This window comes from Myripristis murdjan, chromosome 8 (genome assembly GCF_902150065.1).
Source record: "Myripristis murdjan chromosome 8, fMyrMur1.1, whole genome shotgun sequence".
Classification (NCBI taxonomy): domain Eukaryota; kingdom Metazoa; phylum Chordata; class Actinopteri; order Holocentriformes; family Holocentridae; genus Myripristis; species Myripristis murdjan.
Window position 1 is genome coordinate 12,951,573 of NC_043987.1, and position 27,169 is coordinate 12,978,741.

The 27,169-nt window shown below is 42.7% G+C and overlaps 3 protein-coding genes across 4 annotated transcripts; all 3 read right to left on the reverse strand.

The window, feature by feature from the left end:
* Positions 1-134: 134 nt before the first annotated feature.
* Positions 135-17,083, reverse strand: wbp11 (WW domain binding protein 11). 2 transcript variants are annotated; one of them, XM_030058597.1, is made up of 12 exons: positions 16,908-17,083; positions 16,254-16,340; positions 16,093-16,124; positions 15,871-15,964; positions 15,316-15,512; positions 5,677-5,810; positions 3,793-3,959; positions 3,009-3,230; positions 2,578-2,703; positions 2,189-2,473; positions 1,830-2,015; positions 135-1,455 (listed from the first exon to the last, which is right to left on the reverse strand). In XM_030058597.1, exons 2-12 carry the CDS (start codon positions 16,315-16,317, stop codon positions 752-754), a joined length of 2,211 nt encoding a protein of 736 aa, XP_029914457.1. In that variant the 5' UTR covers positions 16,318-16,340; positions 16,908-17,083; the 3' UTR covers positions 135-751. The 2 variants fall into 2 exon arrangements, with proteins under 2 accessions (XP_029914457.1, XP_029914456.1); XM_030058596.1 differs by having other exon boundaries at positions 2,994-3,230.
* Positions 17,084-17,917: 834 nt separating this feature from the next.
* Positions 17,918-19,288, reverse strand: bglap (bone gamma-carboxyglutamate (gla) protein). The gene is made up of 4 exons (XM_030057174.1): positions 19,240-19,288; positions 18,884-18,940; positions 18,321-18,414; positions 17,918-18,030 (listed from the first exon to the last, which is right to left on the reverse strand). Exons 1-4 carry the CDS (start codon positions 19,286-19,288, stop codon positions 17,928-17,930), a joined length of 303 nt encoding a protein of 100 aa, XP_029913034.1. The 3' UTR covers positions 17,918-17,927.
* A 2,734-nt stretch (positions 19,289-22,022) lies between these two features.
* mgp (matrix Gla protein) lies at positions 22,023-25,252 on the reverse strand. The gene is made up of 5 exons (XM_030059016.1): positions 25,164-25,252; positions 23,067-23,151; positions 22,909-22,938; positions 22,628-22,718; positions 22,023-22,220 (listed from the first exon to the last, which is right to left on the reverse strand). Exons 2-5 carry the CDS (start codon positions 23,125-23,127, stop codon positions 22,052-22,054), a joined length of 351 nt encoding a protein of 116 aa, XP_029914876.1. The 5' UTR covers positions 23,128-23,151; positions 25,164-25,252; the 3' UTR covers positions 22,023-22,051.
* Positions 25,253-27,169: the final 1,917 nt, after the last annotated feature.

Here is a 27,169-nt window from a genome sequence, read left to right on the forward strand (position 1 = left end):
GCCCGCAGTATGAAGTTGTGAGCTTCTATTTATGTTTGTCTAAAACGCAATGAAGTAGTGTGCGGTTTGTGCGTTGCCACTAGTGTATCTTAAAATTAGTATGCAAATTAGTATGCAATTCAGACGATGCAAGAAACTGTTTTTAAGTATTTTATTTAGTTGCAGATCAAAGTTTCAGACATGTTTATGACGCTGCCTTCTCTCACTTTTTGACTAACATTCCACATCTTCATTTTGATGTTCAACAAGTTTCAGAGTTCAACAATAAAATAAACATTTTGACAGTCATATAAAAACACTCTGTGAGTCAAGCCAAATTACCTCACACATCATATACAGTTGGCAGGGGGGAAGAACACAGTAGCTAAGTGGGAAGAAACTAAACATTGGAGGACAAAAAGAACTCAGGTGTCACAGGCAAACAATTTTCTCTGTTTCAGAGCATTCTTTATTTGCTGTACGCCAGCTGTTTGATGGAACATCACACAATTTAGAAAGTGATTCATTATCTTCATATGAAATTCACACGTTCTCCCTGGTGTCATATGAAAGTGTTTAGACCATCACTAGTGTGTATAGGTCTGTTCTTGTGTTGACAAAAGATGACATACTGATCTGGACCACTGCCTGAAGGTGAAGAAAATCTACTTCTATGACTCTGTTCAGAAAATATGTAAAACATACCCAATCCTTAATCTGCCTTTTTGTTCAAAAGCCTCCACTGAACATTTCCCCACCACCCTCTTCAGTCTCAGAGGAGTCCCTCCATCTCCCTCATGAAGGCTTCATACACCTGGTCCTTAGTCTTCATGTTGGGCTGCGATACAGCACCCATCTGGGCGGGGTTGGTCATACCCATAGGAGCAGCCGTGGCCTGCTGTTTCTGCCCCTGGCCAACTCCCATGCCATCTTCACCCCTCCTTCCTCCACCTCCACCACCACCACCTCCTGCCTTCTCCAAAGGCCCCGGCGCTGCTCCAGGCACCGCCCCGCTCTTGTCTCTACGCACCCTGAGCGCTGTGGGCACAAAGCGGGTGACCTCCGCCTTGGGATTGATAATTTGGGGTTTGGCAGAGATGGTGGCTCCACCAGATCCAGCACCTGCAGCCAGACCCCCTCCTCCAGCTGCAACAGAGGTGATGTTGGCTCGCTTTTCGATGGTGGCTGCGTGATGGTGGCTGGGTGGATTGGCGCCCGGGTTGGCACCTGTGGAGGAGGCAGCTGTGCCGGGGGGTGGGGGCATCTGCATGACCCCTGGACGCATGGGCATGGGCATGGCAGGAGGAGGCATGTTGCCCTGAGCGCCCTCCTGGCTGGAGCCTGAGCCTTTCTGCCGCTGGACGATGCTGGGGGGAGCGCTGAGCACGTTGGAGTTGAGGGGAGGAGGGAAGATGGAGAGGGGTGGGGCAAGGGGACGAGGGGGCCCACCAGCTCTTGGGGGAGGAGGTGGGATACCTGTAAGCAGAGAAAAAGGCAGATGGGATTTTGGTGAGAATATGTAAACAAAAAAAAAAAAAAAAAAAAAAAAAAAAGAATCCATACACTCTGTTTATTTGAGCTATGGATATCTTCCATAAAGTTTAAATATGAGGTACTCATGAGCTGCAGCTATGCGGCACTGATGTTTAGAATCAGTGCTTTGACTGTGATCTAATGTTTGATAAAGAATGACGTCACACCTTCCTACAATAACACCCCAACATACATGCATCAATGCACACAAAAGAATATATAAACTTACAGCACATAGATAACTTTTTGAGTCACATGCACGCATACTAAAACTGCACAGAGATGTGAGTTTATTAAATAAATGGACACACGCCTACCTGGTGGTGCTGGGGGTGGTAGTCTGGGAGGGGGACCTCGAGGTGGGGGGCCAGGTGGGAGGCCAGGAGGGGGTCCTGGAGGAGGACCAGGGGGCCGACCTGGTGGAGGTCCAGGAGGCAGCAGACGAGGCATGGGACCCCTCAGGCCTCCAGGTATACCGGGAGGCCTCAAAAATGGAGGAGCACCTATAGATGACAGAATATATCTCAATGGAGCTTACATGTGTACACTGTATATGTTAGGACCAGCATGTATTTGAAAAAGTAGGCGCAGAGATGTAGTCTAATATCCAGTTTCAATGCTTAAGCTTCAACATTTAAGCTAAATACACCTTTATAAAAAAGAACCTGTAACTAACCTGGTGGTGGGCCGGGAGGCGGGCCAGAAGGTGGACCAGGTGGCCTCATCGGAGGAGCCGGGGGTGGCCCCAGCGGTGGAGGTCCTGCCATTGGTGGTCCTGGCATGTGAGGAGGCCCTTGCTGTCCTGCCATTGGTGCAGAGGGAGGGGGTAGACGCTGATTGGCCATAATGTGAGTCTGGTTCTCTCCAGGTGGACCCCTGTCCTCAATGTCTGAGGTGTCTGATTCATCTGTGTATTCTTCCTCTACCTCTTCTTCCTCCTCCTCTTCAGGAACAGACTGACCTGAAGACAACCGATAAAAGGGAATCATGTCATGAAAAAGGGAAATCAATGGAGATGTGCCCGCCTTGATACTATCAGCTGCGATCACTGGTGTACTGCTGTACCTGCCATCCTAAGCATCATGGCCTGCAGAGGGGTGATGGCTTTGGTCTTCTTCACCACCCTCTTTTTTTTCCTCTTTCCTTCCCGGGCTTCCACTGGCGGCATATCTGCAAAACGTACACTCCGGCCTATAAAATGATAGAAAAGTATGAGAAGACATGAATCCCTACAGGTATCATTTTATAAAACATTTAATTAAATGTTTAATTGAGAACTGACACTGGATTGAATCAATTGACAGTGACACAATATACTGTGTCTGTGTGTGTGTGTGTGTGTGTATAATAAATCACATAAAATAAAAGCATGACTCATAAAAATTGTATTGAGGTCGTTCTAATCCCGAGGCCTCCTGTCATGTGATTCACTATGTCACTCTATGGCAATAAACGTGCTGAGACATTTCTGAAGTCCTCACCAGCATGTCTGTCACCTCTGTCTCTGTCCTCCTCTCTCGCCCTCTCGTCATCTTGTCTGTCCACGCTCCTCCTCCTGTCGCTGCCAACTCCTTCATCTCTCTCTCCCTCGCTGTCCTCCTCAGAGTCACTCTCGTCTTCCTGGCCCTCCTCCCCTTCTCTGTCGCTCTCGCTGCCGCTGTCTCTGTCTCTCCCAACTTCCATGGCAGACTCTTTTTCTAAACCAGGAATGGAAGGTTCTGTCCAGCAAGAGAGAGAGAAAAAGTTAATTTATTTACAGTAAATCACACCTACACATTCAGTGAATGCATTCACATAAACACTGATGATTTGTTATTAAGCCAATTAAGCCAGCACTATTTGAAATTGCCACGTAAGTGCTTTTATCTGATTATCGTAAACAGAGGCAGATTTCTGCTCAATCTTTCCATTTATAAGGGCATGTAAACAACTGAGTCAGTGATTTTTTTTCAGGCTGGATGTATCAGTTGCCAGACTTAGAAACGCATAGAAAAGATGTTTTATGTACAAAGCAAACAACATGGCAACATAGTATAGTCAAGTGACAAGCCATAGACCAATTTTTAAATAAATGAATTTGTGTAAACTTGGTTATGAGTGAAATGGTGTTCCTTCAAATCATGAAAACACTGTAAACAGGGTATTGGTATGCATGTAAACAAACATGGTATTCATATTTCTTGTTCGCTGAACAGAAATATCACTAATAACACATATAAAAATGAAAGTAAAAAAGTAATATTATAGTTAAAATCCTGAAAAAAGTGATCCATGGTTTACCTGCTTCTGTGCCGTAAGCACGGCGGGCAGGAATACCATACAGTGCCAAAACCTGTGGAGGTGGGGGGCCTGGTGGCGGGCCGGGGGGTTTCTTCCCTGGCGGCAAACGAGGGACGCCTGCCACTGCTGCAGACACTGGCCCAGAGGATGATGACAGAGATCCTTTACTGAAAGATAATGTGAAATAAACAGGAGAGCGAAGCTAGTGGTGAGAGGAAAGTGCAGAAAGGTTAAGATAAGCTGCACTCATGATAATTAAGTAGTTAAGAATTATATAACATAAATAGGATAGCAATTACCATTAAATATCCACCCAGCAGATAAACTAGTAATGTTTGTGGAGTGTGTTAAATTTAACAGATAATTCCAGTTATTTTCAGTCACAACAGTCTATTTGATGCTTTCTGGCAGTGCTTGCACACGTCCATGTTTACTCTGCTGGCTGCCAGTCTTCATGAGTGCTGTAAATAAAGGTCAGCACACCATGTCTTGTGTTCAAATCATATTTACATGCACAGACATTTTGTGGGGAGCCCTTCTTCAGTGTGCTATAAGTCAACCCACAGTAAAACCACACACACACACACACACACACACACACACAGGTGGCTGTAAATTACAGCCAATGATGCCACTGAGATTATACTCCAGCAGGTAGTTAATGAAAGAAAAAACAATTACTGTGTTGTGTTGCAACTAATACAAAAAATTACACACACAAAGGCTACCATACAAGACATAAGTTATATAAATTCACAGACATAAGTTAACAAACAAAACTTTAACATCATCACATTGCGTCAATATGGAGTGTGTGATACCGCAGCCTCACTTCCCATCACTTCATCATCTTGAGTTCAGCAAGTTTATAGACAGTGGAACAAAAGAGTTTTTAAATCTGTTAAGTTTGTTGCATTTGACTCTGTAGCACCTACCTGAAGGTATCAGTTTGAACACTGAGTGTAGGACATGGGAGGGGTCTCATAATTTTCCTTGCTTGCTTAACCAATGACTGCTCAAAAAATGTCTGTATGGAAGTATCGTGCCTCAACCCCAATAACTTTTCATGATGAACAACTCAGAAATATCAATTTCTGTGTCTGTGAGGCCTAAGATTGTAACGTGAGGGAATTTCGCCACAGAGGTGCCTGGGTAGGTACTGGTACAGTCATTAGTGCACAGTATGAACATTAAGGGTGAGCTAAGACATCCTTGGGGAGCTCCTGGGTTAGTAACCTCAGGCCTTGTTTGCAAGCATAAAAATGACCACAACAGGGGATTTGCTGGCATTATTGCAGATAGAGCGCATGTGTTCCCATATCTGTGTTTTTAGCTCCTTTTAGGATTTCTCCACATAGTAAGTGCTGTATTCTTTATGATGTGGGATTTGCAGTCTTCATAAGTGGACATGGCACAGCTGTCTACAGTCAAGTAAACTGTCTCTCTGAGTACTTGAACTTTCTTTACTGGGTTACATTAGTTAATCTGACACATCTAATGCTTAATATAGTTTCAAGCCATGGGTAACTGGACTGGAAAATTGAGTGTACGCAGTCTCATCGCAATGTTAAGTGTTATTGTACTACGAAAGACACGATGAGTGCTTTTGAGTTTGATTGTTTGAGTTTCTACTGGTCTCATTTGATTTTATTGAAGAGCAGCTCTACTTGCGACATGATGGGTTTGTAGTGCTCTACAGTGAAGTCAGTAACAAAGTTTGATCTGAATCAAGTGGCATGATAGTAAAAACTGGGAAAATATGGCCCAGGATGAAAATAACTGATATGATCCCTCAAGTAATATAATAATCCTCCAACAGCACATTAAACCAGGCCCATTAAACCAGAGGAATCCCAATTTAATAAAATGCAGGTCAAGGCCTACCCAAAAGTGGAGCTCTTCTTCAGTATGGAGGGAGGTTGAGCCCCTGGCAATGGGATGTCCTGAATGAGGATACTAGAGGGGGCGTGAGGCATCTCTGGCAGAGGGATACTGTCTACCTCCACTGACTCTGCATTCTGAAAAACAAAGAATAAAGGACATAAGGCACAACATGATTAAATTAACTTCTGAAGAAAGGGTAATCTAAAGTCCAGACCACACCACACTGCATACTAGTTAAAAAGTACCATACCAAAACTTATTTCATGTTTTAATCTATTCCAACAATTCACATACTTTACATTACTATAATCAATTTTTTCAAAGCAAACTATAATATTTAAGATGACTGACTACATTTTCCCTACATCCCAGACAGCCATTAATTTGAGAACAGAACAAATATCAACTTGCAGAGACTTCAAAGACCAGACCAGTGATTTTGCCTGTTTACAGCAATATCTACAAAATGTATACACTTTACTTTTCGGCTAATCTTTTCCCACAGCAAGCAGTCGTATTCTGAACTCTGTAATCATTTTCTCTACCCTGTTATCCAGCCATTGATTACCATTCGCTCCACTACGATGTGAAAATGAACTTTCAGAGTTCCTCCTTTTCCTAAAAGCAACTGGACTGTTGTGTTTGGATGACTTCAAATTGGGTGGAGTGAAATGGTCTCTCAACCAGAAAATAGTCCCCAAGGAAACATTTGCTTTACACAGCCAATTATCAGTTCTGTGTTTTATGAATGGTGACACACAGAAGTAGAGGTGACTGTTTCAACCAAAAAGTCATATTTAAAAAATCAAGAGACTTTGATTAAATGTTGTGAAATCTTAAGTACCCCCACATAATTTGCAAAATGGTTTGCTGCAATGAAAAACTGGGTAAATTTAAGCAAAACAGGACAAACGTTACAAATCATTGGTATAATTCTTTAAAACTTATTAGAGATACAAAGATATCATATCTTTGCATCTGCCCAGGTCTGTTTTTGTAAAGTTACTTTATTGTTGTGTAGTTTAATTTGGTTTAATGTCTGAACTGATTTGAAAAGTGTGAAAGTTTTCTGGTGCATTTACATGCTCAGGCATCCAGGCCACAGTTGGCTGCCAAACAGCACTGCAATCACATGCATTTTGGTTAGACAAACAAACCCAGAGGTGAACAATAACCAAACATGGGTGTAGCTGACGCTGGTAATGCTGTTCATGTTACCATGGCAACAAGGAATGCCGCTTTAGCGATCGTTATTGTGCCTTTCCTTTTTTTTGTATACATATGTATATATTTATTTTGAAATTATTGCACTGCATTTTTGTAACACTACTGCCAGAGTTGTCGGGGAGCTTATTTTGAAATGTTTTGAGTGATTGAAGTTGCGCGGGAGCCACATGAGCCGGAAGTGCTGAGAGGGAGACCACAGAAATGAGAGACACTATACGAGAGCAACACAGAGAACTTTTATGCTCGTCAACTTTATCTACCGCTGGTTTTACAAGGCGTACACGGTAAAATGCATTTTTGGTTATCTCCATTTATAAATGTGTGCATAATGTGGTTATGTGGTTCCTGAAACTTTTTTATTGTTTCTAGTTTTCACGGTGTTCCATGATTCTGAAGAAAGGAAAATAAACGTGATTGTGGACATCAGTACGAAGCGTGAATCTTTGATAACCAGGGCAGATATAGTGAAAACGTGTCCTAATCCATCCGGAGGCTTCACCGCGTATCGTTGCTGCTCACCCTGCCGCAAGCTACAGGCTTCACCGTGCATCGTTGCTACTCATCCCGCCGCAAGCTTCAGGCTTCACCGTGCATCGTTGCTACTCATCCCGCCGCAAGCTTCAGGCTTCACCGTGCATCGTTGCTACTCATCCCGCCGCAAGCTCCAGGCTTCATCGTGCATCGTTGCTACTCATCCCGCCGCAAGCTTCAGGCTTCATCGTGCATCGTTGCTACTCATCCCGCCGCAAGCTCCAGGCTTCACCGTGCATCGTTGCTACTCATCCCGCCGCAAGCTTCAGGCTTCACCGTGCATCGTTGCTTCTCATCCCGCCGCAAGTTTCAGGCTTCACCGTGCATCGTTGCTTCTCATCTTGCTACAAGCTAGAACAACAGGTATCAGCAGACATTGCCTAGAGCAGCTTCAGGCTACAACACATCCTCAGGTGAGACTGTGCAATTCATAATGCTTCGGAAAGTGGATGGATAGAATATAAACGTACACGAAATTAAAGAGACTAAGAATTTTGTGAAGAAAAAAAAAAAAAAAAAAAAACTGTGTAAACAGGAAACTGTTGAATGTTCTGATGATAACAGCTATTGTCTTTGTTTGCAAAAGTTGAAAGTGAATGCAATTCATTTATTACAAAGGCTGACACTGTTAAAAAAAATTGTTGATGTTGATAAATTGAGACTCTAAGCTAACATCAGGTGCTGACTAAGTGCTATGGGGTTATTTATGTTGTCTATTTATGACAAATTACAGTCATCATATGCCTGCTCCCTAAGTTACTTACCTCGACTTCTTCATTGATAATTCCTGAAAACTTAAATGTCTGTAGACGGTGACAAGCAACCTGACCTCACATTAGAGGGACAGGGATTAGAGGGGATAGATGAAGAAAAGAGTGTAATGTCTGAAAAATCAGAAACAAAAATTAGAAAATCCTCTCGTGAAAGAACACTGACACAGAAAATGAAAGAACTGAAGGAGCAAGAATTAAATCAAAAGGAGAAGAAGTTTAAAGCAGCTTATGAAAAATGGAAAAGCAACGTAAGAGATGTCCGAACCAGCTTAAAACAAGTATGCTCTGAGGAAGAAATGTGCAATATGATGGATGAAACTGAGGGGCTGGAATCAGAGATGAAGGAGCTGTATGACAGCATTAGACAACATACGGTACCAAGTCAAGAGATAAGGAGGAAAATTGATGCTTGTGTGGCAGTGACAGCAGACTTAATGAAAGTAATGAAAGTGCGTTTAGCTGAAGACGAAGAGGAATTTGATGCTGTAGCAGAAAAATCCAGGCTGCGCGTACTTCTTGAAAATGATTATGCTAAATCCATATATGGATCCACAGCCTCCAGAGTTACCACACCCAGCTGTCATCATTCTGACCATCTTTCAAAGTCTCCTAGCCTTTCAGCGAAGAGGGCAGAAACGGCTGCTCAGCTGGCAGCAAAGAAAGCCGAAATTGATATGGAAGCTGCCATTGAAGCTCAACGTCAGCAGTTGAAAAAACTTGAAAATCAGAGAGACATTGATATTATTCAGGCAAAGTTAAATGTTTACACTGAAGAAGAGACAAAACAAAAGGATGGGTCATGCAGTCCTGTATGCAGCAAAGTAAATGATACAAGTCCATTCACTTACTACATTCCAAGACAAGAGCAACAGGCTGTGCAAAGTGAGATATCCTTGGTCCAGTCATTACAAGAGTCACTAGCTCTCACTCGCCTTCCAACCCCAGAACCTACCGTATTCTCAGGAGATCCCTTGAAGTTCACAGAATGGAGCACAAGCTTTAAAGCACTTATAGAGAGACGATGCTCAAACCCAGCAGATAGGCTGTTCTACCTACAAAAATATGTAGCAGGGGAGGCAAAGGCTTCTCTTGAAGGCAGCTTCTACAGAAAAGATGAAGAAGCCTATCAACAAGCATGGGATAGGCTGAATACCAGATATGGTCATTCTTTTGTGGTGCAACGTGCTTTCAGAGAGAAACTAAATAAGTGGCCAAAGATTGGTGGAAAAGAGTATGTCAAGCTGAGAGAATTCAGCGATTTCCTCCAAACATGTAGTAACGCCATGCCTCACATAAACGGTTTACAGGTTCTGAATGATTGTGAGGAAAACCAGAAAATGCTGATCAAACTCCCAGAATGGGTGACATCCAGGTGGAACCGCCACGTCACAGAGCAGCTGGACAGAGGTATGGACTATCCAAGCTTTCATGAGTTTGCTTCATTCATCTCTAAAGAGGCACGCATCGCCTGCAATCCGGTGTCATCCTTACATGCTTTACGGTACTCAGCAGAGACGCCTACCAGAGATATAAAGCGCTCAAAGGCAAATACGTTTGCTACAGAGGTAAGGGCCCCAGTTCCATCAAGCTTCACAGCCAAACCAGACCTTGATGAAATCAAGTTGAGAGATACTGGAAAAACAAAGAAATGGAGCACACCATCACAAAACTCAAACACAAGTAAATGTAATTGCTGTGGAGAAAACCACTCCATACACAAATGCAAAAGACTGATGGAAATGTCTATAGATGAAAAGAAAAAATGCATACATGAGAATAATTTGTGTTTTGCATGCTTGAGAAAGGGCCACAATTCTAAGAACTGTAGAAACAGAGCCATGTGTAGCATATGCAGAAAGAGCCACCCAACTCCACTACATGAAGATCGCTCTTCAGCAGAAGCACCATCAACACAAGGTGCAGTTGAAGAAAGCACATCCTCGCTATCATGCTGTGTTAATGGAGGCGAAAGTGGGAGCACATCAATGATCGTGCCAGTGTGGATTTCTGCACCGAATGCTCCTAACATTGAAACCTTAGCATATGCCCTACTGGACACGCAAAGCAGCCACACATTTGTCGATCAAGAGGTGTGTGAAAAGCTCCAGGTAGCGATGGAACCTGTAAAACTCAAACTTTCCACCATGATGGGGAAAGACTCAGTGGTAAGGAGTCAAAGAGTATGCAATCTCAGAGTCAGAAGATTCTCCTCAAACATTTCCATCAACCTACCTTCAGCTTACACGAGAGACTTCATTCCGCTAGACCGCTCACATATCCCCACCTCTCAAACAGCCAGCAAATGGAAACACCTCGCTAAAATAGCACAGGAGGTACCCCCCTTAATGGACTGTGGTGTCGGCTTGCTGATTGGCTACGACTGCTCCAGGGCTCTGATTCCAAGAAATGTCATCATTGGAGGTGACCACGAACCTTACGCTATTGAAACAGACCTCGGTTGGAGTATTGTGGGAAGCGCACCACAGTGTGTGACTGGTAAAGATGTGACTGGCTTCTGTCATCGGACATCTGTCAGAGAGTTACCTCCCATAACACCATCTGCTGTCATTAAGGCTCTTGAGTCGGATTTTGCAGACACAAAACCAAATGACAAAAGCATATCTCAGGAAGATATTTGCTTCCTACAGATCCTAAAAGAAGGAACCCAACAAAACGAGTTTGGCCACCTCGAGATGCCTCTTCCTTTTAAAGCGCGTCCTCACCTCCCAGACAATAAGAAGCTAGCCTTGGCCAGGCTAAAGCACCTTAAAAGGAAGCTGGACAGGGATCCTAAGTTCAAAGGTGACTACATGAGGTTCATGGATGGTGTTCTAAAGGACGGTGATGCAGAGGAAGTACACACCCAACCAGAGCTTGGGAGAGTCTGGTATATCCCACATCAAGGAGTGTACCACCCCAGGAAACCAGACAAGATTAGGGTGGTCTTCGACTGCTCTGCAAAGTACGAAGGCACCTCATTAAATGACCATCTGCTAACAGGACCCGACCTTACAAACGGTCTCACAGCTGTACTGTGCCGCTTCCGTAAATATCCCATAGCAGTCATGTGTGATGTGGAGAAAATGTTCCACAGGTTCCATGTCACCAAAGAAGATAGGGATTATTTACGGTTTCTCTGGTGGGAAAATGGGGACACAGATTCAGAACCCACAGAGTATCGCATGAAGGTGCACCTATTTGGAGCATCATCATCCCCTGGCTGCGCCAATTACGGCATGAAACACCTTGCCAGTCAACATGAGAAAGAGTTCCCTTCTGCAGCTAGCTTCATCAGGAAGCACTTTTACGTTGACGATGGTCTCATGAGCATGGAGTCAGTTGGTGAAGCAATTGAGACGGTGAAGGAAGCACAAGCTCTGTGTGCTCGTGGAAAGCTACACCTTCACAAATTCCTCTCCAACAACCGAGAGGTGCTAGACTCCATCAACGTCACAGAGCGAGCTGCAGAGGTCAAAAATGTGGATCTCAACCGGGATGACTTACCTGTGCAAAGGGTGCTGGGTATAAGATGGAACATTGAAAGCGACAGCTTCTTCTTCAAAGTCTCACTTGAGGAGAAACCGGCGACACGACGAGGGATTCTCTCGACTGTGGCCTCCCTATACGACCCTTTAGGGTTCTTAGCCCCATTCATCCTTAAAGGAAAAGGCGTGCTCCAAGAGATGTGTCACAGAGGCACGGGGTGGGACGAGCCACTAGCCATGGACTTGAGGTTAAGGTGGGAGTCCTGGATGAAGGATTTGGAGAACCTTGAGAAGGTTGAGATTCCTAGATGCTTCATACCTGACAACTTTGGTGAGGTCCAGAGAACCGAACTCCACCACTTCTCTGACGCGAGCAGTCAAGGATATGGACAGTGCTCTTACATTAGGTTGGTGAGCAAAGAGCAAGTGCACTGCTCCCTGATTATGGGCAAGGCGAGAGTTGCACCAACTAAAATTGTCACCATACCAAGGTTGGAGCTAACAGCCGCGGTAATCTCAGCAGCTGTGAGTAGCATGTTAAAAGAGGAGCTAGAGCTCAAGATTGATGAGGAATATTATTGGACAGATTCAAAGGTGGTGCTCGGCTACATCAATAATGAAGCACGACGCTTTCATGTCTTTGTTGCAAATCGCGTCCAGAGGATTCGAGAAACCACCGACACAAAGCAATGGCACTACATTGACACGGCTGAAAACCCTGCTGACCACGCCTCGAGAGGTCTCAATGTGACCGACCTCATCAATTCAAACTGGTTTTGTGGTCCTGAATTTTTATGGAAAAGAGAGATAGCTACAAACCAGGTCTCATCAGAGCTACAGGTCGGAGATCCAGAGGTGAGGACAACTCAAGTGCTGAAAACAGACGCTACAAGGCAGTCTGACATCCAAGTGCACTTGCTGCGATTTTCAAAATGGACCACAGCGGTCAATGTCATAGCTCGAATCCAGAGACTGGCTAAGAGAATTAAGACCTCAGAACCCTTGAATGTAGAAGAGAGAAGGCAAGCTGCACTGACTGTTATCAAACTTGCACAACAGGATGCCTTTCGAGAGGAGTTAAGTACACTCGGCCAGAAATCAGGAAAGCTGCCTTCTAACCATCAACTCTATCAGCTCGACCCATTCCTTCAGGACGGAATAATAAGAGTGAGAGGAAGGCTGAGAAAGGCATTTGAACCTCTTGAGTTGAGACACCCAGTAATCCTCCCTAAAGATGGTGTTGTTACAAACCTCATCATTGCGCATCATCATGACAAAATACAACACCAAGGCAGGGGTCAAACTCTTAATGAACTAAGAGCAAATGGATATTGGATTGTTGGTGGAAGCAAAGCTGTAGCTCAATTCATCAGACAGTGTGTGCGATGCAGGAGAGCTCGTGCGCCACTAGAAGAGCAACAGATGGCCAATTTGCCTAGCGACCGTGTCAATCCCACGCCACCATTCACTCATTGTGGCATGGACTGCTTTGGTCCCTTTCTCACCAAGCAGGGTCGCAAAGAACAAAAACGCTACGGCCTTCTCTTCACATGTCTTTGCTCCAGGGCGGTACACATTGAGATGTTAGAGGATCTTACGACAGATGCCTTCATCAATGCCCTAAGATGTTTTATTGCTATCCGTGGAGCCGTGAGACACATTAAATCGGATCAGGGAACCAACTTTGTTGGAGCAAGAAATGAAATGGCAAAGGCTTTGAAAGAACTCGATAAGGAGAGAGTGGCTGCATACCTGGCAGGTCAACAGTGTGACTTCCAAATGCATACACCGCATTCAAGCCACGCTGGAGGAGTGTGGGAACGTCAAATCAGGACGGTGAGAAGTGTGCTGAGCACTGTCCTTGCCCACAGTGCTGGAAGGTTGGATGATACATCCTTGAGGACATTCCTCTATGAAGCCATGTCCATAGTAAATAACCGTCCCCTCACAGTTGATAATATCAGTGATCCCAAAAGTTTGGAGCCCCTCACACCAAATCACTTGGTCACCATGAAATCCTCTGTGCCACTTCCCCCACCTGGTCAGTTCATTAAGGAAGATCTGTATGCTAAGAAACGGTGGAGAAGAGTCCAATACCTCGCCGAACAGTTCTGGCACAGATGGAGAAAGGAATATCTGGGAAACATTACTCTACGACAGCGATGGCATGCACCTAGACGTAACATTAGTGTGGGTGACGTTGTCATCATCAAGGAGGATGACATCCCTCGGAATGAGTGGAAACTTGCTAGAGTTGTTGAAGCGCATCAGGATGATGATGGACTGGTACGGAAGGTGACAGTGCAGATTGGAGAAAGAAAGTTAGGGAGAGGGGGAGAACGCCTAAACCAACCATCCATTGTTCAAAGACCTATTCAAAAGTTAGTGGTCTTAGTGAAGAGTAGCTAAGAGGGGTGAGAAAAGGTCAGTTATTGATCAAGTATCTCCTTTTGAGTTAAAAGTCATTATACTGTTCATAATTGAGCATTGTTTGTGTGTTGAAATGTGAGTGTTTAAAGGAAAGTGAAACAGTGTTTAGAATTACCTTTAATTGTTTCATGAAGAGTGTGAGTGTAAGTGTATTCAACATCTCCATTGGCACAAATCAAAAGGTAATTGGTGGGAGTGTAGCTGACGCTGGTAATGCTGTTCATGTTACCATGGCAACAAGGAATGCCGCTTTAGCGATCGTTATTGTGCCTTTCCTTTTTTTTGTATACATATGTATATATTTATTTTGAAATTATTGCACTGCATTTTTGTAACACTACTGCCAGAGTTGTCGGGGAGCTTATTTTGAAATGTTTTGAGTGATTGAAGTTGCGCGGGAGCCACATGAGCCGGAAGTGCTGAGAGGGAGACCACAGAAATGAGAGACACTATACGAGAGCAACACAGAGAACTTTTATGCTCGTCAACTTTATCTACCGCTGGTTTTACAAGGCGTACACGGTAAAATGCATTTTTGGTTATCTCCATTTATAAATGTGTGCATAATGTGGTTATGTGGTTCCTGAAACTTTTTTATTGTTTCTAGTTTTCACGGTGTTCCATGATTCTGAAGAAAGGAAAATAAACGTGATTGTGGACATCAGTACGAAGCGTGAATCTTTGATAACCAGGGCAGATATAATGGGCATCATAAGGATTATGTGGATTTGTCTTCCACTTGCTTTGAAAAAGGTATGATAGTCTGACTAACTTGTGAGGAAGAAAATTCATTCATCTGGCTAATTAATAGCACAGAAACAAACTATTCCTCTCCCTCACACTGAAACCAACACAACAGAAATATCTGCAAGAAAACATTCCCCCAGAACTGTCTGTTTATAAACCAACTACCTCACGTACAAATGTTTGCCAGAGCAGCAGAGAATTTTAAGGCTGATTTTTCACCTGAAGTGTTTGAATAAAAAACTGCAGATTACTGCAGAGCATTATTTTGGCGTGCCAATTAATGTTGCTTTTTAGTCTGGCCAATGGTAAGGAAACTTTTATAGAGGTGTGCATGCATCTCATCAGTAAAATATTTCTGCAAACCCCAGACACATAGGTCAGCTGCAATACCACCCGCACACATTCAAATAAATACAGAAGCACGTGACAAGAACACAAATACCCACCTTGACTGAGTCAAAATAAAGAGACAGCTGTCCTCGCTTGGTCTCGTAGTCCAGCTCCAGCTTGCGCAGCTCTTTGTAGGTGTCAGGATTCTCTCGCTCATAGAGTCGGACGATGCGTTCAAACGTTTCACGGAGCTTCTTCCTTTTGTCCCTCAGCACCTTCTCATTTAACAAGGGCTGCTGCACTGGGTTGAACTCTGAATGCATGTATTCAAAGCACAGAACAAATTATGAGATGATTTCAGTCAAAAAAAAAAAACAAATACATAAATAAAATATGATTACACTAAATAAACATGCAGGGATGTGATGAGGACTAAACAAAAAGCAGGGAATTATATCAGATATATAAAGGAATTTCCATTGCATATAATCAGAAATTCAACATATCCAAAGAATCTTAAATCTGTTTTAAAACTTCATCCCTTGTTTAAAGAAGCATGTCCTATATCAACTTCTCAACATGTTTACTAACCAGTTAAACAATCCTGCACCTGTAATATCAAACTGTACAAATCCCAACTGAACGGCCACATAAAAATGCAGACTCCTCACCCATCTCATCCAGCTTCTCCATGTCCTTGATGATCTGTCTGGGATCCTTCATCTTCAGTACAGCAGCCCTCACCATCATCCTCTGCTTCTTGTTCTAGTAGGAGAATTGAAAAAAAAAAAAAAAAAATGAGGACAAGTCCAAAATAACAACAAAAATATCTGACATTGAAGAAGACACAGCAATATAAAAAGATTTGCATGTGATCTCAAGCCCATAAATACCTTTTTCAGCTCCCTCTTCCTGGCCTCCTTCCCTAAGGAGTGGGTGGAATGTAAACATAATTAGCTACAGCCAGAATACAACAACACAGTGAACATTTCTCTGGGTGTAGGGTATCAGGCCACTCATTGTAGAGGAGTGACGGCTGGGCATGAGGACTTACTGGCCTGGTCGGTGGGGTTCATAAACTTCCCACTCTTGGTGGAGGAGGTTGAACGTCGCCCCATGGTGACGGCGCGTCTCCTTCACCCTGCCAAGCATTAAAACCCATGGATTAAACAAACATGCAAGATGCGCTGAATAAACTGCAAAGTCCGTTTAAAAGTTCATCTGACCATTACGAGCTTACGAATGATAAGATGAGGATTATGCACAGTGTCTCGCTGCATCTTTAATAGGATAAATGAATTATATAGACCTTCACATTAGACACTGATAGAAATATCAGGTCCTGGACTGAAGTCAGACAGTTTGATAGATGTCTGTCGGGCTGGAACAGATGAATAAAGTGAATATCACTGCGCTACGCTTTCCGATGTTATTAAGTTGATTTCGTCATGACAACGACTAAACATTACTAACAAGCTAGTAAGCAACACTCATCGTTACGTTACAGCTAAAATCAAATAAACTACAGACATGTGAAACAACCAGCAGACTCTATCAGTCAGTGGCTAAAACACAATTGTTTGAGAAAGAGTTATGTTGGCTTGTGTCGTTAGGCGGCTCTTAGCTAGCACGCTAACCAGGCTAGCCTGCAAACTGGAGCTCAGGCGTTAGCCGCGGCGGCAGCACAGGTGGCAAAACTTGACTTTACCTTTTCCCAAGAGAAACCTGTAAGGAGCGCAGTGCCCGACACACGCGCACAACAGTGTCAAAGCTAAAATAAAAAATATACGGTCAAGACTTTTAAGAAAAAAAAAAAAACATTCAACGTCTTCAACGAGTGGATGCACACAACGGCTCCGCTAGTGGTTCGCCATGTTTACTTTGCCGCGAGCAAGGGCGGAAGCGGCGACTTTAACGTCACCAGAAACAAGTCAAGCAAAAACGTGTCGTCGCCCCCTGTGGCCACCGGCGGTATGTGCAAGCCCGGGTGGGAATAGTGATCAAAACGCAGCCTCTGCAACACGTTCCTTCCACCGGCATGCTCCACCAGGCTGGTGGAACCAGCTGCGCGTCTGAAGTGTGTGTGTGGCTGTTTTGCTGCACTCTGATTTTGCTGTAATGCTCAGACAGCTCATTGCATGCTCTCTGGCCAAGCTGCTCCTGTAGTAGAGAGACACAGCAGCACCACATTGGCTGATGCACATATCCCCACATATACAGGTGCGTCTTACGATGTTGATGGCAGCGTTTCAGTTTTATTATCTTTCTGAAGCCTGCCGCCTGCTCTTTCACCATACATTTCTTATTTCACATTTGATTTGCATTAAACACTAGATGTAACTGGTGTCATAAGTAGATACAATGACAAAGCACAAGACAGTTTCATTTGTCTTTATTTTCTTTTATTTTATTTCATCACACTACACTACAGAATGACAGAAATGATAAAAGGGACAATTCTCTTTGTGCATACAGGGTGGAAAATTACAATTACAATACCAATTTCTCTCTCTCTTTCGCTCTCTCTCTCCGTCTCCTCTCCATCTCCATCTCCATACTGCCACCTCATCTCTTTCTCCTCTTCTCGCTTTCTCGCTTTCTCACTTTTGCATTTGTATATCATCCATTACATATTGGAACATATTCTCATAGTTCTCTCTAATTGAAAAGAAATAGTTGAGTTCAGTTATAAGGAAAAGACATCAGTGTAAAGGTGGTCTGTTGGCATCTAGTAAGGGATTGGTCCATAGTAGGCGGTGTAAGCGGCAATAATTCCATTTGTGTCCATCATCTCATCACAAGCCACGTTGGTCTCACACACCTCTCTCAGGCTGAGAGAGAGAGAGAGAGAGAGAGAGAGAGAGGAGTCCATCACATTGGAAACAGAAGTTATCCCAGATAATATATCCAGGGGTCATGCATGATAAAATTCTAATAAACTAAAGAAATCTTTTGCCAGGAGTGTGTGTGTGTGTGTGTGTGTGTGTGTGTGCCTGCTGCTAGTCTCTGCATGGATACAACACATATAAACACACTATTGCCTTCAATTACAGTATGTGCAGTGTGTATGTGAGTGCTGTGTCACTGCTGCATATGTTAAAGTAGTACAGGTGTAAAGTACCTCTCCAGCTGGGCCAGGGTCAGCTCTCCAGCAGCTCTCTTCTGCCTCACCACTGTTGATGCCTCATCCTTGGCTACAAACATATCTGTGTTTCCTGTACATTTATTTAAAAAAAAAAAAAAAAAGAAAGAAAAGAAAAGAAAAGAAAAGCTTTGTTTAAAAAGCATTTGTGATTATCTGTATGCATAAATGTCAGTGAGCTCATTTTGGAAATTCATCTTTGACCATCAGATCTTGTTTAATAAGAGTTTGTAAATCAGATATGACTGAGTACAGGGTTAGGGAAAATGAAATCACTATAGTATTTCTTAATCATTTTTCATATTCTTCACTATAATTTGGCAAAAAAAAAAAAATAATAATAATAATAAAAAATTTTTTAAAAAATCCATCTCACTGTCGTATTAGGGTCCATGGGATCCCCCACATTGGGAAAGACTGATCTAGTTCAATAATCATATTTGTGTCAAAATGATGCCTGACCTCTAGCAAATGGTTTATTAATTAATTCCACAAATATTAACTGACAATAAAAGAAACACGTTGCTGTTTGTTTATCTTACCCTCCTGTGCAGTGAAAGACAAGGCAGCATCTGCTGGCTGGGAGCCAGTCGAGGCATCTGAAAAACACAGAGGAAACAAAAATGAATGATGAATTATTTTATATTTACATCTGTGAAGCCTCTCACTAAGTTTACTGCAGTAATAACAAGTAATTGGTTACTGCTATAGTTAGTTACAGCTGCTATTCTGTTTTTATATTATATTAACAATAAAATGTAAATTTGAGAATACTTCAAATTGCACTATCCCCTTGTTTTGGGATGTTAAAGCACTTTTTTTCCCTCCTGATGTAAAAACTCTCTTTGCAACATGTGGCCTGCCCACGTTGCTTTGTAAGTCGCTGTGCAGGTCTTACCCGAACACAGACAGACAGCTGCCAGGAGAACCAGGACCAAGGTCTTCATCTTTCTGCTTCTTTCTTCACAAATTGGAGTGTCAGGCAAGAAGTCGGACCGGAGACTTGTGGAGCTCTCTCTTGCTCTCCTCTTACACACATATACATAAATACATAGTCGGTTTATAGATGTGGCCCTGACTATGGCTTGACTATGTGATTGGTTAAGGAATCATGTATCATACACCCACACAGATACAGAGATACACACCTCCACAAAAGAAAAAAAAAATCTTGACAATATCATGGGAGCAGCAGGATCCCACATTTTGTATACGTTTGCAATATGTTATATATGTTTTATGTTTGCATCCCTACACATATAGACACGCAAAACTCACAGCTTCCAAAAGGTGAATATTTTTTAATTATATATTTTAATTATAAGTGGTGATAAAACAGATTTCACAAATTCACAGCCACAAATGCCACCCTGATTTTCAGTGATTCACATTTTGCACCTCGGTTTGGGTTATTTTAAGTGCCACTGAGAAACCACGTGCAGGTTACCCCAGTCTCCCAGAACATGACTCAGCGTTTGAATTTTTATGTTTCCTGCAGCTGCTTTTGTAAGAATTCACCGGCACTTCCACACACCGAGACATCTGACACGTTTTTTGTGTGTCAAATGCACTCTTTCCTTTTCACCACCGTCCCCCTCCTCACTATTTGTGTCACACTCTCATTCGCATCCACTGCTCGTGCAATTTGAGAGAGGAAAAGACTGAAGCAAGTAGAAAAAACAAAGCGTGTCATATGTTAACACACCAAAGCGAGGTTGTGAAGTTACTACTGTCACTAATAAAAAGTTGAATCATATTTTGGATGGATGTGCAATACCTACTGCCACCCTGGAGAGGTCAGAGTTTCACAGCGTGCCCACACACACCTCCATGTAGGCCACAAAGAGCATGCTGCAGGAAAAACCATATGATACTAATTGAACAACAGCAGAAACCACCAATTCCACATTATGTGACATGGTTTTAATCAGAGGGCTTTCTCTTTTATTACAAACCACAGTGATTTCCAACATAAAGAAAGCGAAAGCAACATTTAGAACCAAACCGACTTGATTGAAGATTTGTGGACGATTGCAGTTCATCATGTGCAGGGATATTTTTGACTGAGTATATGGGCATAAGCGCCAATAAAGTAACAGAAGCGTAGCTGGCGCACATTTCAGTGGTGTATGTAATTTAACTTCAGTCAAACTTCAGTCAAATAACTTCAGGCAAAGGATCCCGCTTTCTACACACTTGTAAACTGCTTTTTTTAAAATTTCCTTCTCAGCTTTTTTCTGTTTCCATATTTAGCAGTTTATTTGAAAAAGGACCATCACAGTTAATATTAACATCATACTAAATTGCAGTATCTCATGTGCTGTTTGTGTATGTATGGCCTCAGCCAAGTTTACCAAACCAATCCCCTTCTTCAGCACTAATTTATAAGAAGAAACTACATTGTGCTCCTCTGATTTACTTTTAATGCTGCCTTTTGCTGCTTCTTGTGAAGGCATGTTTAAATGCTGGACCGATCTTGATAGTGTTATATGGGCTGTAATTTCACCGTCTGGGTCAGTGCTGGTGCCTTGTCTCGCTTCATGGACAGACTTGAGGAATCCAGTCCTAAGACAGATTTAGTTGCACACATTCCTGGTCTTGCGGCACCGTAGAAAAACAAAGTCTGATATGACCATCTTTTTGTGACCGTGCCATGCAACAATCCAGTGTCCTGAGCTGCCTTTGTTTATCTGTCTCCTGCGTCCTCCAGCTGACAGGACACTGGCAGACACAGATGTGCGATGCCCTGCATAAATTCCTCCTGACTTTGCACGAAATTTGATCTTGATCATAGCTGTTGCATCCAGTAATACATGTTCTCTATTCAAAATTGCAACTGTGAACATCACTAGTCCTGCAGTTCAAATCAGTTTGAAAATCATTCACTCAAGTGTTTTGCCTCGCTATTTTTTTACAAGCTTTTGTGATTACCTGCTGAAACAAATACGGAAAATGCATTTGTTTAGCATTTATATGTGTTTGCCCAGTTAAACAGATACCTCATGGTGTCTTTTATCATTTATATTACATCTTGGGCAATCTCTAGAAGCCACAGTAGTTGTGCCATCACAGTTTTTATGACTTCTACATCTGCCTTGTGGTGTACAAGCTGGCACTTCCTGACCAAAACATCTCCAACTGGCATGGCAATAGTTTCCTGAGGCAAACACATGACAGAAACAGGATTAAGATTTTAAAAAAAATCCAATTTATTTTTTAACCCAATTTATTTTTTTTTTAAACACATGAAAATAAACATTGACAGCAGTATTGGGTTGGATAGATGTGCATAGTGTAAGAAAGGGTAGAGCAGTGTGCAAAACAGTCATTTTCAGTCAGGCATATCTCATAAAGCTCATAAACGATGGGAAGGTGTGATAATAGTGGATAAAAGTTATCCTGAGATTACACAATAAATGGGCCATGGATTTAAACATGTGTATGGTTAGAGCTGTAAGATATTACAGTACCTACGTGGAGTTGTTAGATTGCATTCGTCTTTATACTGCACATACAGTACAGTCTGAGCCGCACTGGATGCTGCATTATTTATGAAAATGTTTTTCCTCTTGGATTGTCATATCACGTCTAGAAGAGGACAAAAACAGCTACATAAATTATGCAAAAGCCACAGTATGTGGAATGCACAAGCGCACAATCATATCAAGAAGATAATAAACATTTTTGCAGTAGCCAGACTGAGACTTTGCTTAGTATCGACGGGCCGCGGATGGATTCTGGCCTGGATTCTGGGCTGGATTTCTGGCCCCAAAGTATCTCTGGTAGGCCTGCTGATAGCCGTTTTGATAAGCGTAGAAGCGGCAGGGAGAGTAGTCCTCGCAGATCTCTGCACGCCTCTCTGCTGGAGACTTCACCTTCCTGGACAGGGAAGAGAAGACACACAAAAGGCCGGAGTGATTAATAAGCAGATAGAGACAAAGATCTTTAGAGGGGGGTAAAGGGAGAGAGGGAGAAGGAAATTGTAATGAGAAACAGATACACAGCACCCAGTGGTCTATATTTCTGTTTTGTTCAAACGTAATTAATGGATTCAGGCGTTTATATTTAGCCTCAGGCTGTTTGTGTCAAACACATGTAGATGTTTAATAGCCTAATTAGCTTGTGTCTTAATGATCTATAATCTCCACTTTGTAGCTGGTAGAGTGTGCGTGCATGTGTATCTGTGCATGTTTTCTTTGCATAAGTGGCTTATGTGTGTGTTTATGAGCGGGTAAAGTGTATGGGTTTTCTGTGCACATATTCTGTGTTTGTGTGTGTAATTTTACCTCATCAAGTTGTAGTAGTTGAAGGGGTTTCCTCCTTGGCCCCTCGATGGCGTTATGAAAGAGTTGGCTTGGTTTGGGCTCACAAACAAATCTGGAAACAAATAACTTTTTACTACACAGAAACACTGAATTTAATGAGGTTAGGGCATGCATACAGTGCAACACATCTGAGTCAGGCAAAACAAGTGAGTGGCGGAGTTAGTCAGGAGTAATACTTTGGTTTGTATTTGTTAGAATCACATGCATGTTTTTCCAGGAACAAGAGAGTACACTTTAATCACCTTCAAGGGACTCTGTGCTTTCATGAGAGTCTATGGGAAAAACATGGAACCGGGTTAATCATAAATGACCAATAAGTGTTTATAACTGCTTATATTATAGGTTATAAATGGATAATAACTGCTGAATGACAGAAAGGCCTGCATAAGTGCATTTGTACCGTAGCAGATACAGAGAGAGACAACGGCACAGAGCGCCACACACTGCAGAAGATTCTTCATCCTGGGTGCTGTTTGTCTGTCTGCTGGAAAGACAAAGAAGAAAGTTGTTTCAATAAGTCATCTTAACACCAACACAAGAGGGGAGGAGGACAGACTCAGGAGAGACAGAGAGCGCGGGGCAGCCGGCCAGGAAGAAAGAGCGGTTCGGTCAGACTGGGAAGAAGCAAAACCAAGGATGGGCAGAAGTCACATTTCTATATCTGTGTCTGTGGTTTCATGCACATGTAGGGTGGAAGCAGTCAAATAAACAACTCGTGTCAGCTATCCACTGAATATACGTTATGTGTACATCTTAGGGCACACAAAGCCAAAGCTGTATTCAAACACAAAGCTCAAGTTGTGTTCAATAAAACCACACTGAAAATCGTCCCTGCTGGAAACATGTTGTAATGTGTCAAGTCAGTTTAAGGGTTTGGCTGGGTCTTTTTAGCGATGTAAAGCAGGGCCTTTCAATTTCTTTTTTTTTTTTTCACATACAGCACTCCCAAGTTAACTCTCATTTAGAAGCAGTGTGCCATCTGAAGCAATTTTGCCCTGTGGACCCTGATATGAAAGGATTATTCAGTTTGGTTAAGCATCACTCACAAATAGAGCAACACTCACAAATAGATTCAACTCTGTGAAATTAATTCCTAATGTAAAAATATTCATTCATAGACTTTTTGTTTGTGGCGTAATTTGTAGTGAATTAAACTATAATGATTGTGAACTATTCCTCATTTTGCTGAGGACCACCTTGGGGGTCCCCGAACCGCACTTTGAGAACCAGAGGCCTAAAGTTACTGAGAGAAAACACACTGCGCAAGAGCTAAATCCTCTGTTTGTTAGGGTGGAACCTGAGAGAATCGCTGCCAGTATATGGGGTCCAAGTGAACTTAAACTTAATGCAGGGAGATAAGCAGTAATTACAAAGCAGCAGGTATTCTATATGGCCAAACAAACACACACACACACACACACACCCATACACATACATGTATATGCACACACATGCACACACAAGCAGACATGCACACAAGTGACCTCAGTTGTGTAACATCTGTACAAACAGCAGTCCCAGATGTTAAACACCCAAGCTTGAGCATACAAACTCAAATTCTCTCTCTCTCTCTCTCTCTCTCTCTCTCTCTCTCACACACACACACACACACACACACACATATAAACGTGCACACAAATACACATGCACACACATTCGCGTGCCTTCACTGTTGAACAGTTTTCAGCCCTGTCCTGTGTTTGTGGGATTTGGATGGGATTCTGTTTCAGCAGCTCTCCTTTTCACAGTCAATAGCACCTTTCATCGCACAAAGCATGCACACAGACACACACATGCATATGCGCGCACAAACTCAGACACACACACACACACACACACACACACACACACACACACACACAGACACAGACACACACACACACACACACAGTGCTCATAACATCAGCCCCTAAGGCGTATCTGGGCTTCAGTCAAACCCAGACTCAGTGGGCACAGAAACAGCAGGCCCGGGGCCCGAACTTCAAGAAGCATCTTCCAAAGATTGCAAGGACAGCTAGAGGTGTGTGTGTGCGTGCCCGTGTGTGTGTGAGTGTGCATGCCTGTGTGTGTTGGCCAGGTGCTGACAGCAGTGTCTGCAGAGTTTTATACCCATGTGAGTCTCAGTGGGGGTCCCAGCGGGTTTGTAGCCCTCCTCCCCCCAGGCAGAATGTGCCCACCTCACTGGAAAAAGCCCCTGGCTGAATGTGACTCACCAGCACAGCCAATCTGAACCCATGTTAAGTTCTCCTCTTTACCCAGACACACACACAGAAACATACTGTGCTACATTAAACAGGGAGTGAGGACGGCTCATACATCCTGGATTGTGTTAAAAATGTATGATTGCATATAGTTTTGTTAACAGAGGTGAATTTCTAAAGGATATCAACACACAAACAGGTTTCTTTTTGCAGTTTGGCTCAGTTAAAATGTGTAGAGTATTACTTCTTACACCTGAAAGATTATTACAAACCTATAATCGGTTTAATGCACTTACCTTAAAAGCTGATTACGGTGTGAGGAGTCTTGGATATATCTCTGTGTATTTTCACCGGGGGAATATTTCCTAATTCCTCACAGCAAGGGCTTTTATACAGACCTCTTTCTGCCCCCACCCACCCATTTCCCCCCAACTCCCTCACCCTGCCTCCTCCTCCTCCCTGCTTCCTCTACTATCAGCCCTTTCCACCGTTCAATCAGACCAAACTATTAGCTCACTCTCTCCCCGACTCCCACACTTTCCCTAAAAAACACATGATGGTAAGAGCGAAGAGGAATGGAGAAAAACAAGCAGGGGATAAAGGGGGAGAAGGTGTGGTTGGGGGGTGCTGCAGGGAGGGTACCTGCTCCCTAACAGGTACATGATAATATTCACTGTTGTTTGCCAGCATGGCAGCATGGTATGAAAATAACATCTACCATACAAACAGCACATGGAATAACTCTGGTTTTTTGTCACCCGTATGCCTCTGGGAGCATGGGGAAGCGTGTACTGCAATACCTGTGTTTGTGTTTTATTGCCTCAGAGAGAGTTGAGAAATACCCCCGATGCTTTACAGGGGGATTTTGAGGAAAATATCCCTTTAACTTTCATCTGAAAATGTGCTGTGTCATGCTGTGTGGGCGAATGATGCTGTGCTGTATAGGAAGAAGAAGAAATGGGTAATAGCAGGGATATATTTGTTTTATATACATCTTAGTGCTGACATTTTAAACTTTTAATGCTTGGAAGTGTTTTAAAGTTTGTGGTTGACTTATTTTAAATCACCTTTAAGCTGCATTTTATGACTTTGCTTGTTATTGTTTCAAATGGTTTGCCCTTTTTTATTTTATTCTGGTTTTTACTTTTCCTTCTTTTTGTTACATAAAGCACTATGAACCGCCTTTTCATGTATGATAGGTGCTGTATAAATACATTTTTTTTTATTATTGTTATTAATAGTAGAGTTGCAACAACTTTTCCTTGTAGTTGAATCAATCGATTATTCATTCAACTGATCGTTTAGTGGATAGAGCGTCAAAAATAATGCAATGCTTAGTCTGACTGGCAGCCAAAAAAACTCCAGGGTATTATTTTTTTAATGATATGAACAGAGAAAAAACAAAGCATCTTAGTGATCTTAGTGATGTTTGGGATTTTTACTTGGTAAATGTCTAAAACATTGATTCCTCCATGATAAAAAATGATAACGAATTACTTAAAAATATATATATATTCATTTATTTATGTATTTATTCATTTATTAATCATCTGGTCAGTTAACTCAATAATCATTTCATCACAAGCATAAAGTGAAGGGTATGTCATTGTACTGTATATCTACATTTATAGCTGGTATACTCGCTACGTTACACAGCAGCCTTGATACTTTTCCTTTCTAACACTTATTAAAAATAGATACATCCAAGAGCGATTGAACTGCACTGGGTGTTTCATTTCACAACAAACTCAGGAGTTAGTCTAGCAGCTATATAGCACGCTGTGGCACGGCATTTTTCATCCAGAAAATCCACAGTACACTGACTTCAGAGTTAGTGTTCCAGCAAGACACTGGAGCACAACATCTTTATGGTGTGTATCCGGGAGTTACATAATTCAACATCAGATTTCTCTCAACCAGAACACTCTGTGAATAGCTGTGTGAAACCGGGGCTCTAGCCAACTGTAAACAAACCGGAATAGGAGGGCTGGATGTGCCAGGAATCAGCGGGACTCAGACAGACAGATAAACATAAAGACAGACATAAAGATGGTGATAAACCCCGCCGACAGATAAGAAACAAGGAATTCGTGACAGGAGCACAGAGAGAGGGAGTCAAACACAGATGGAGGTGAGGGAGAAAGCACATGTTTGTCAGGGCCTTGGATGTCTGGCACCGCGGCTGCATACATACTCAGTGATGTGGTCGCATTAGACTGCAAACTCTGGAGCCGCTGAGCTGTGGTTTGGTTCTCTAACACAGATAATAAATGTCCTATTTCCAAAGGCTGATACCGACACA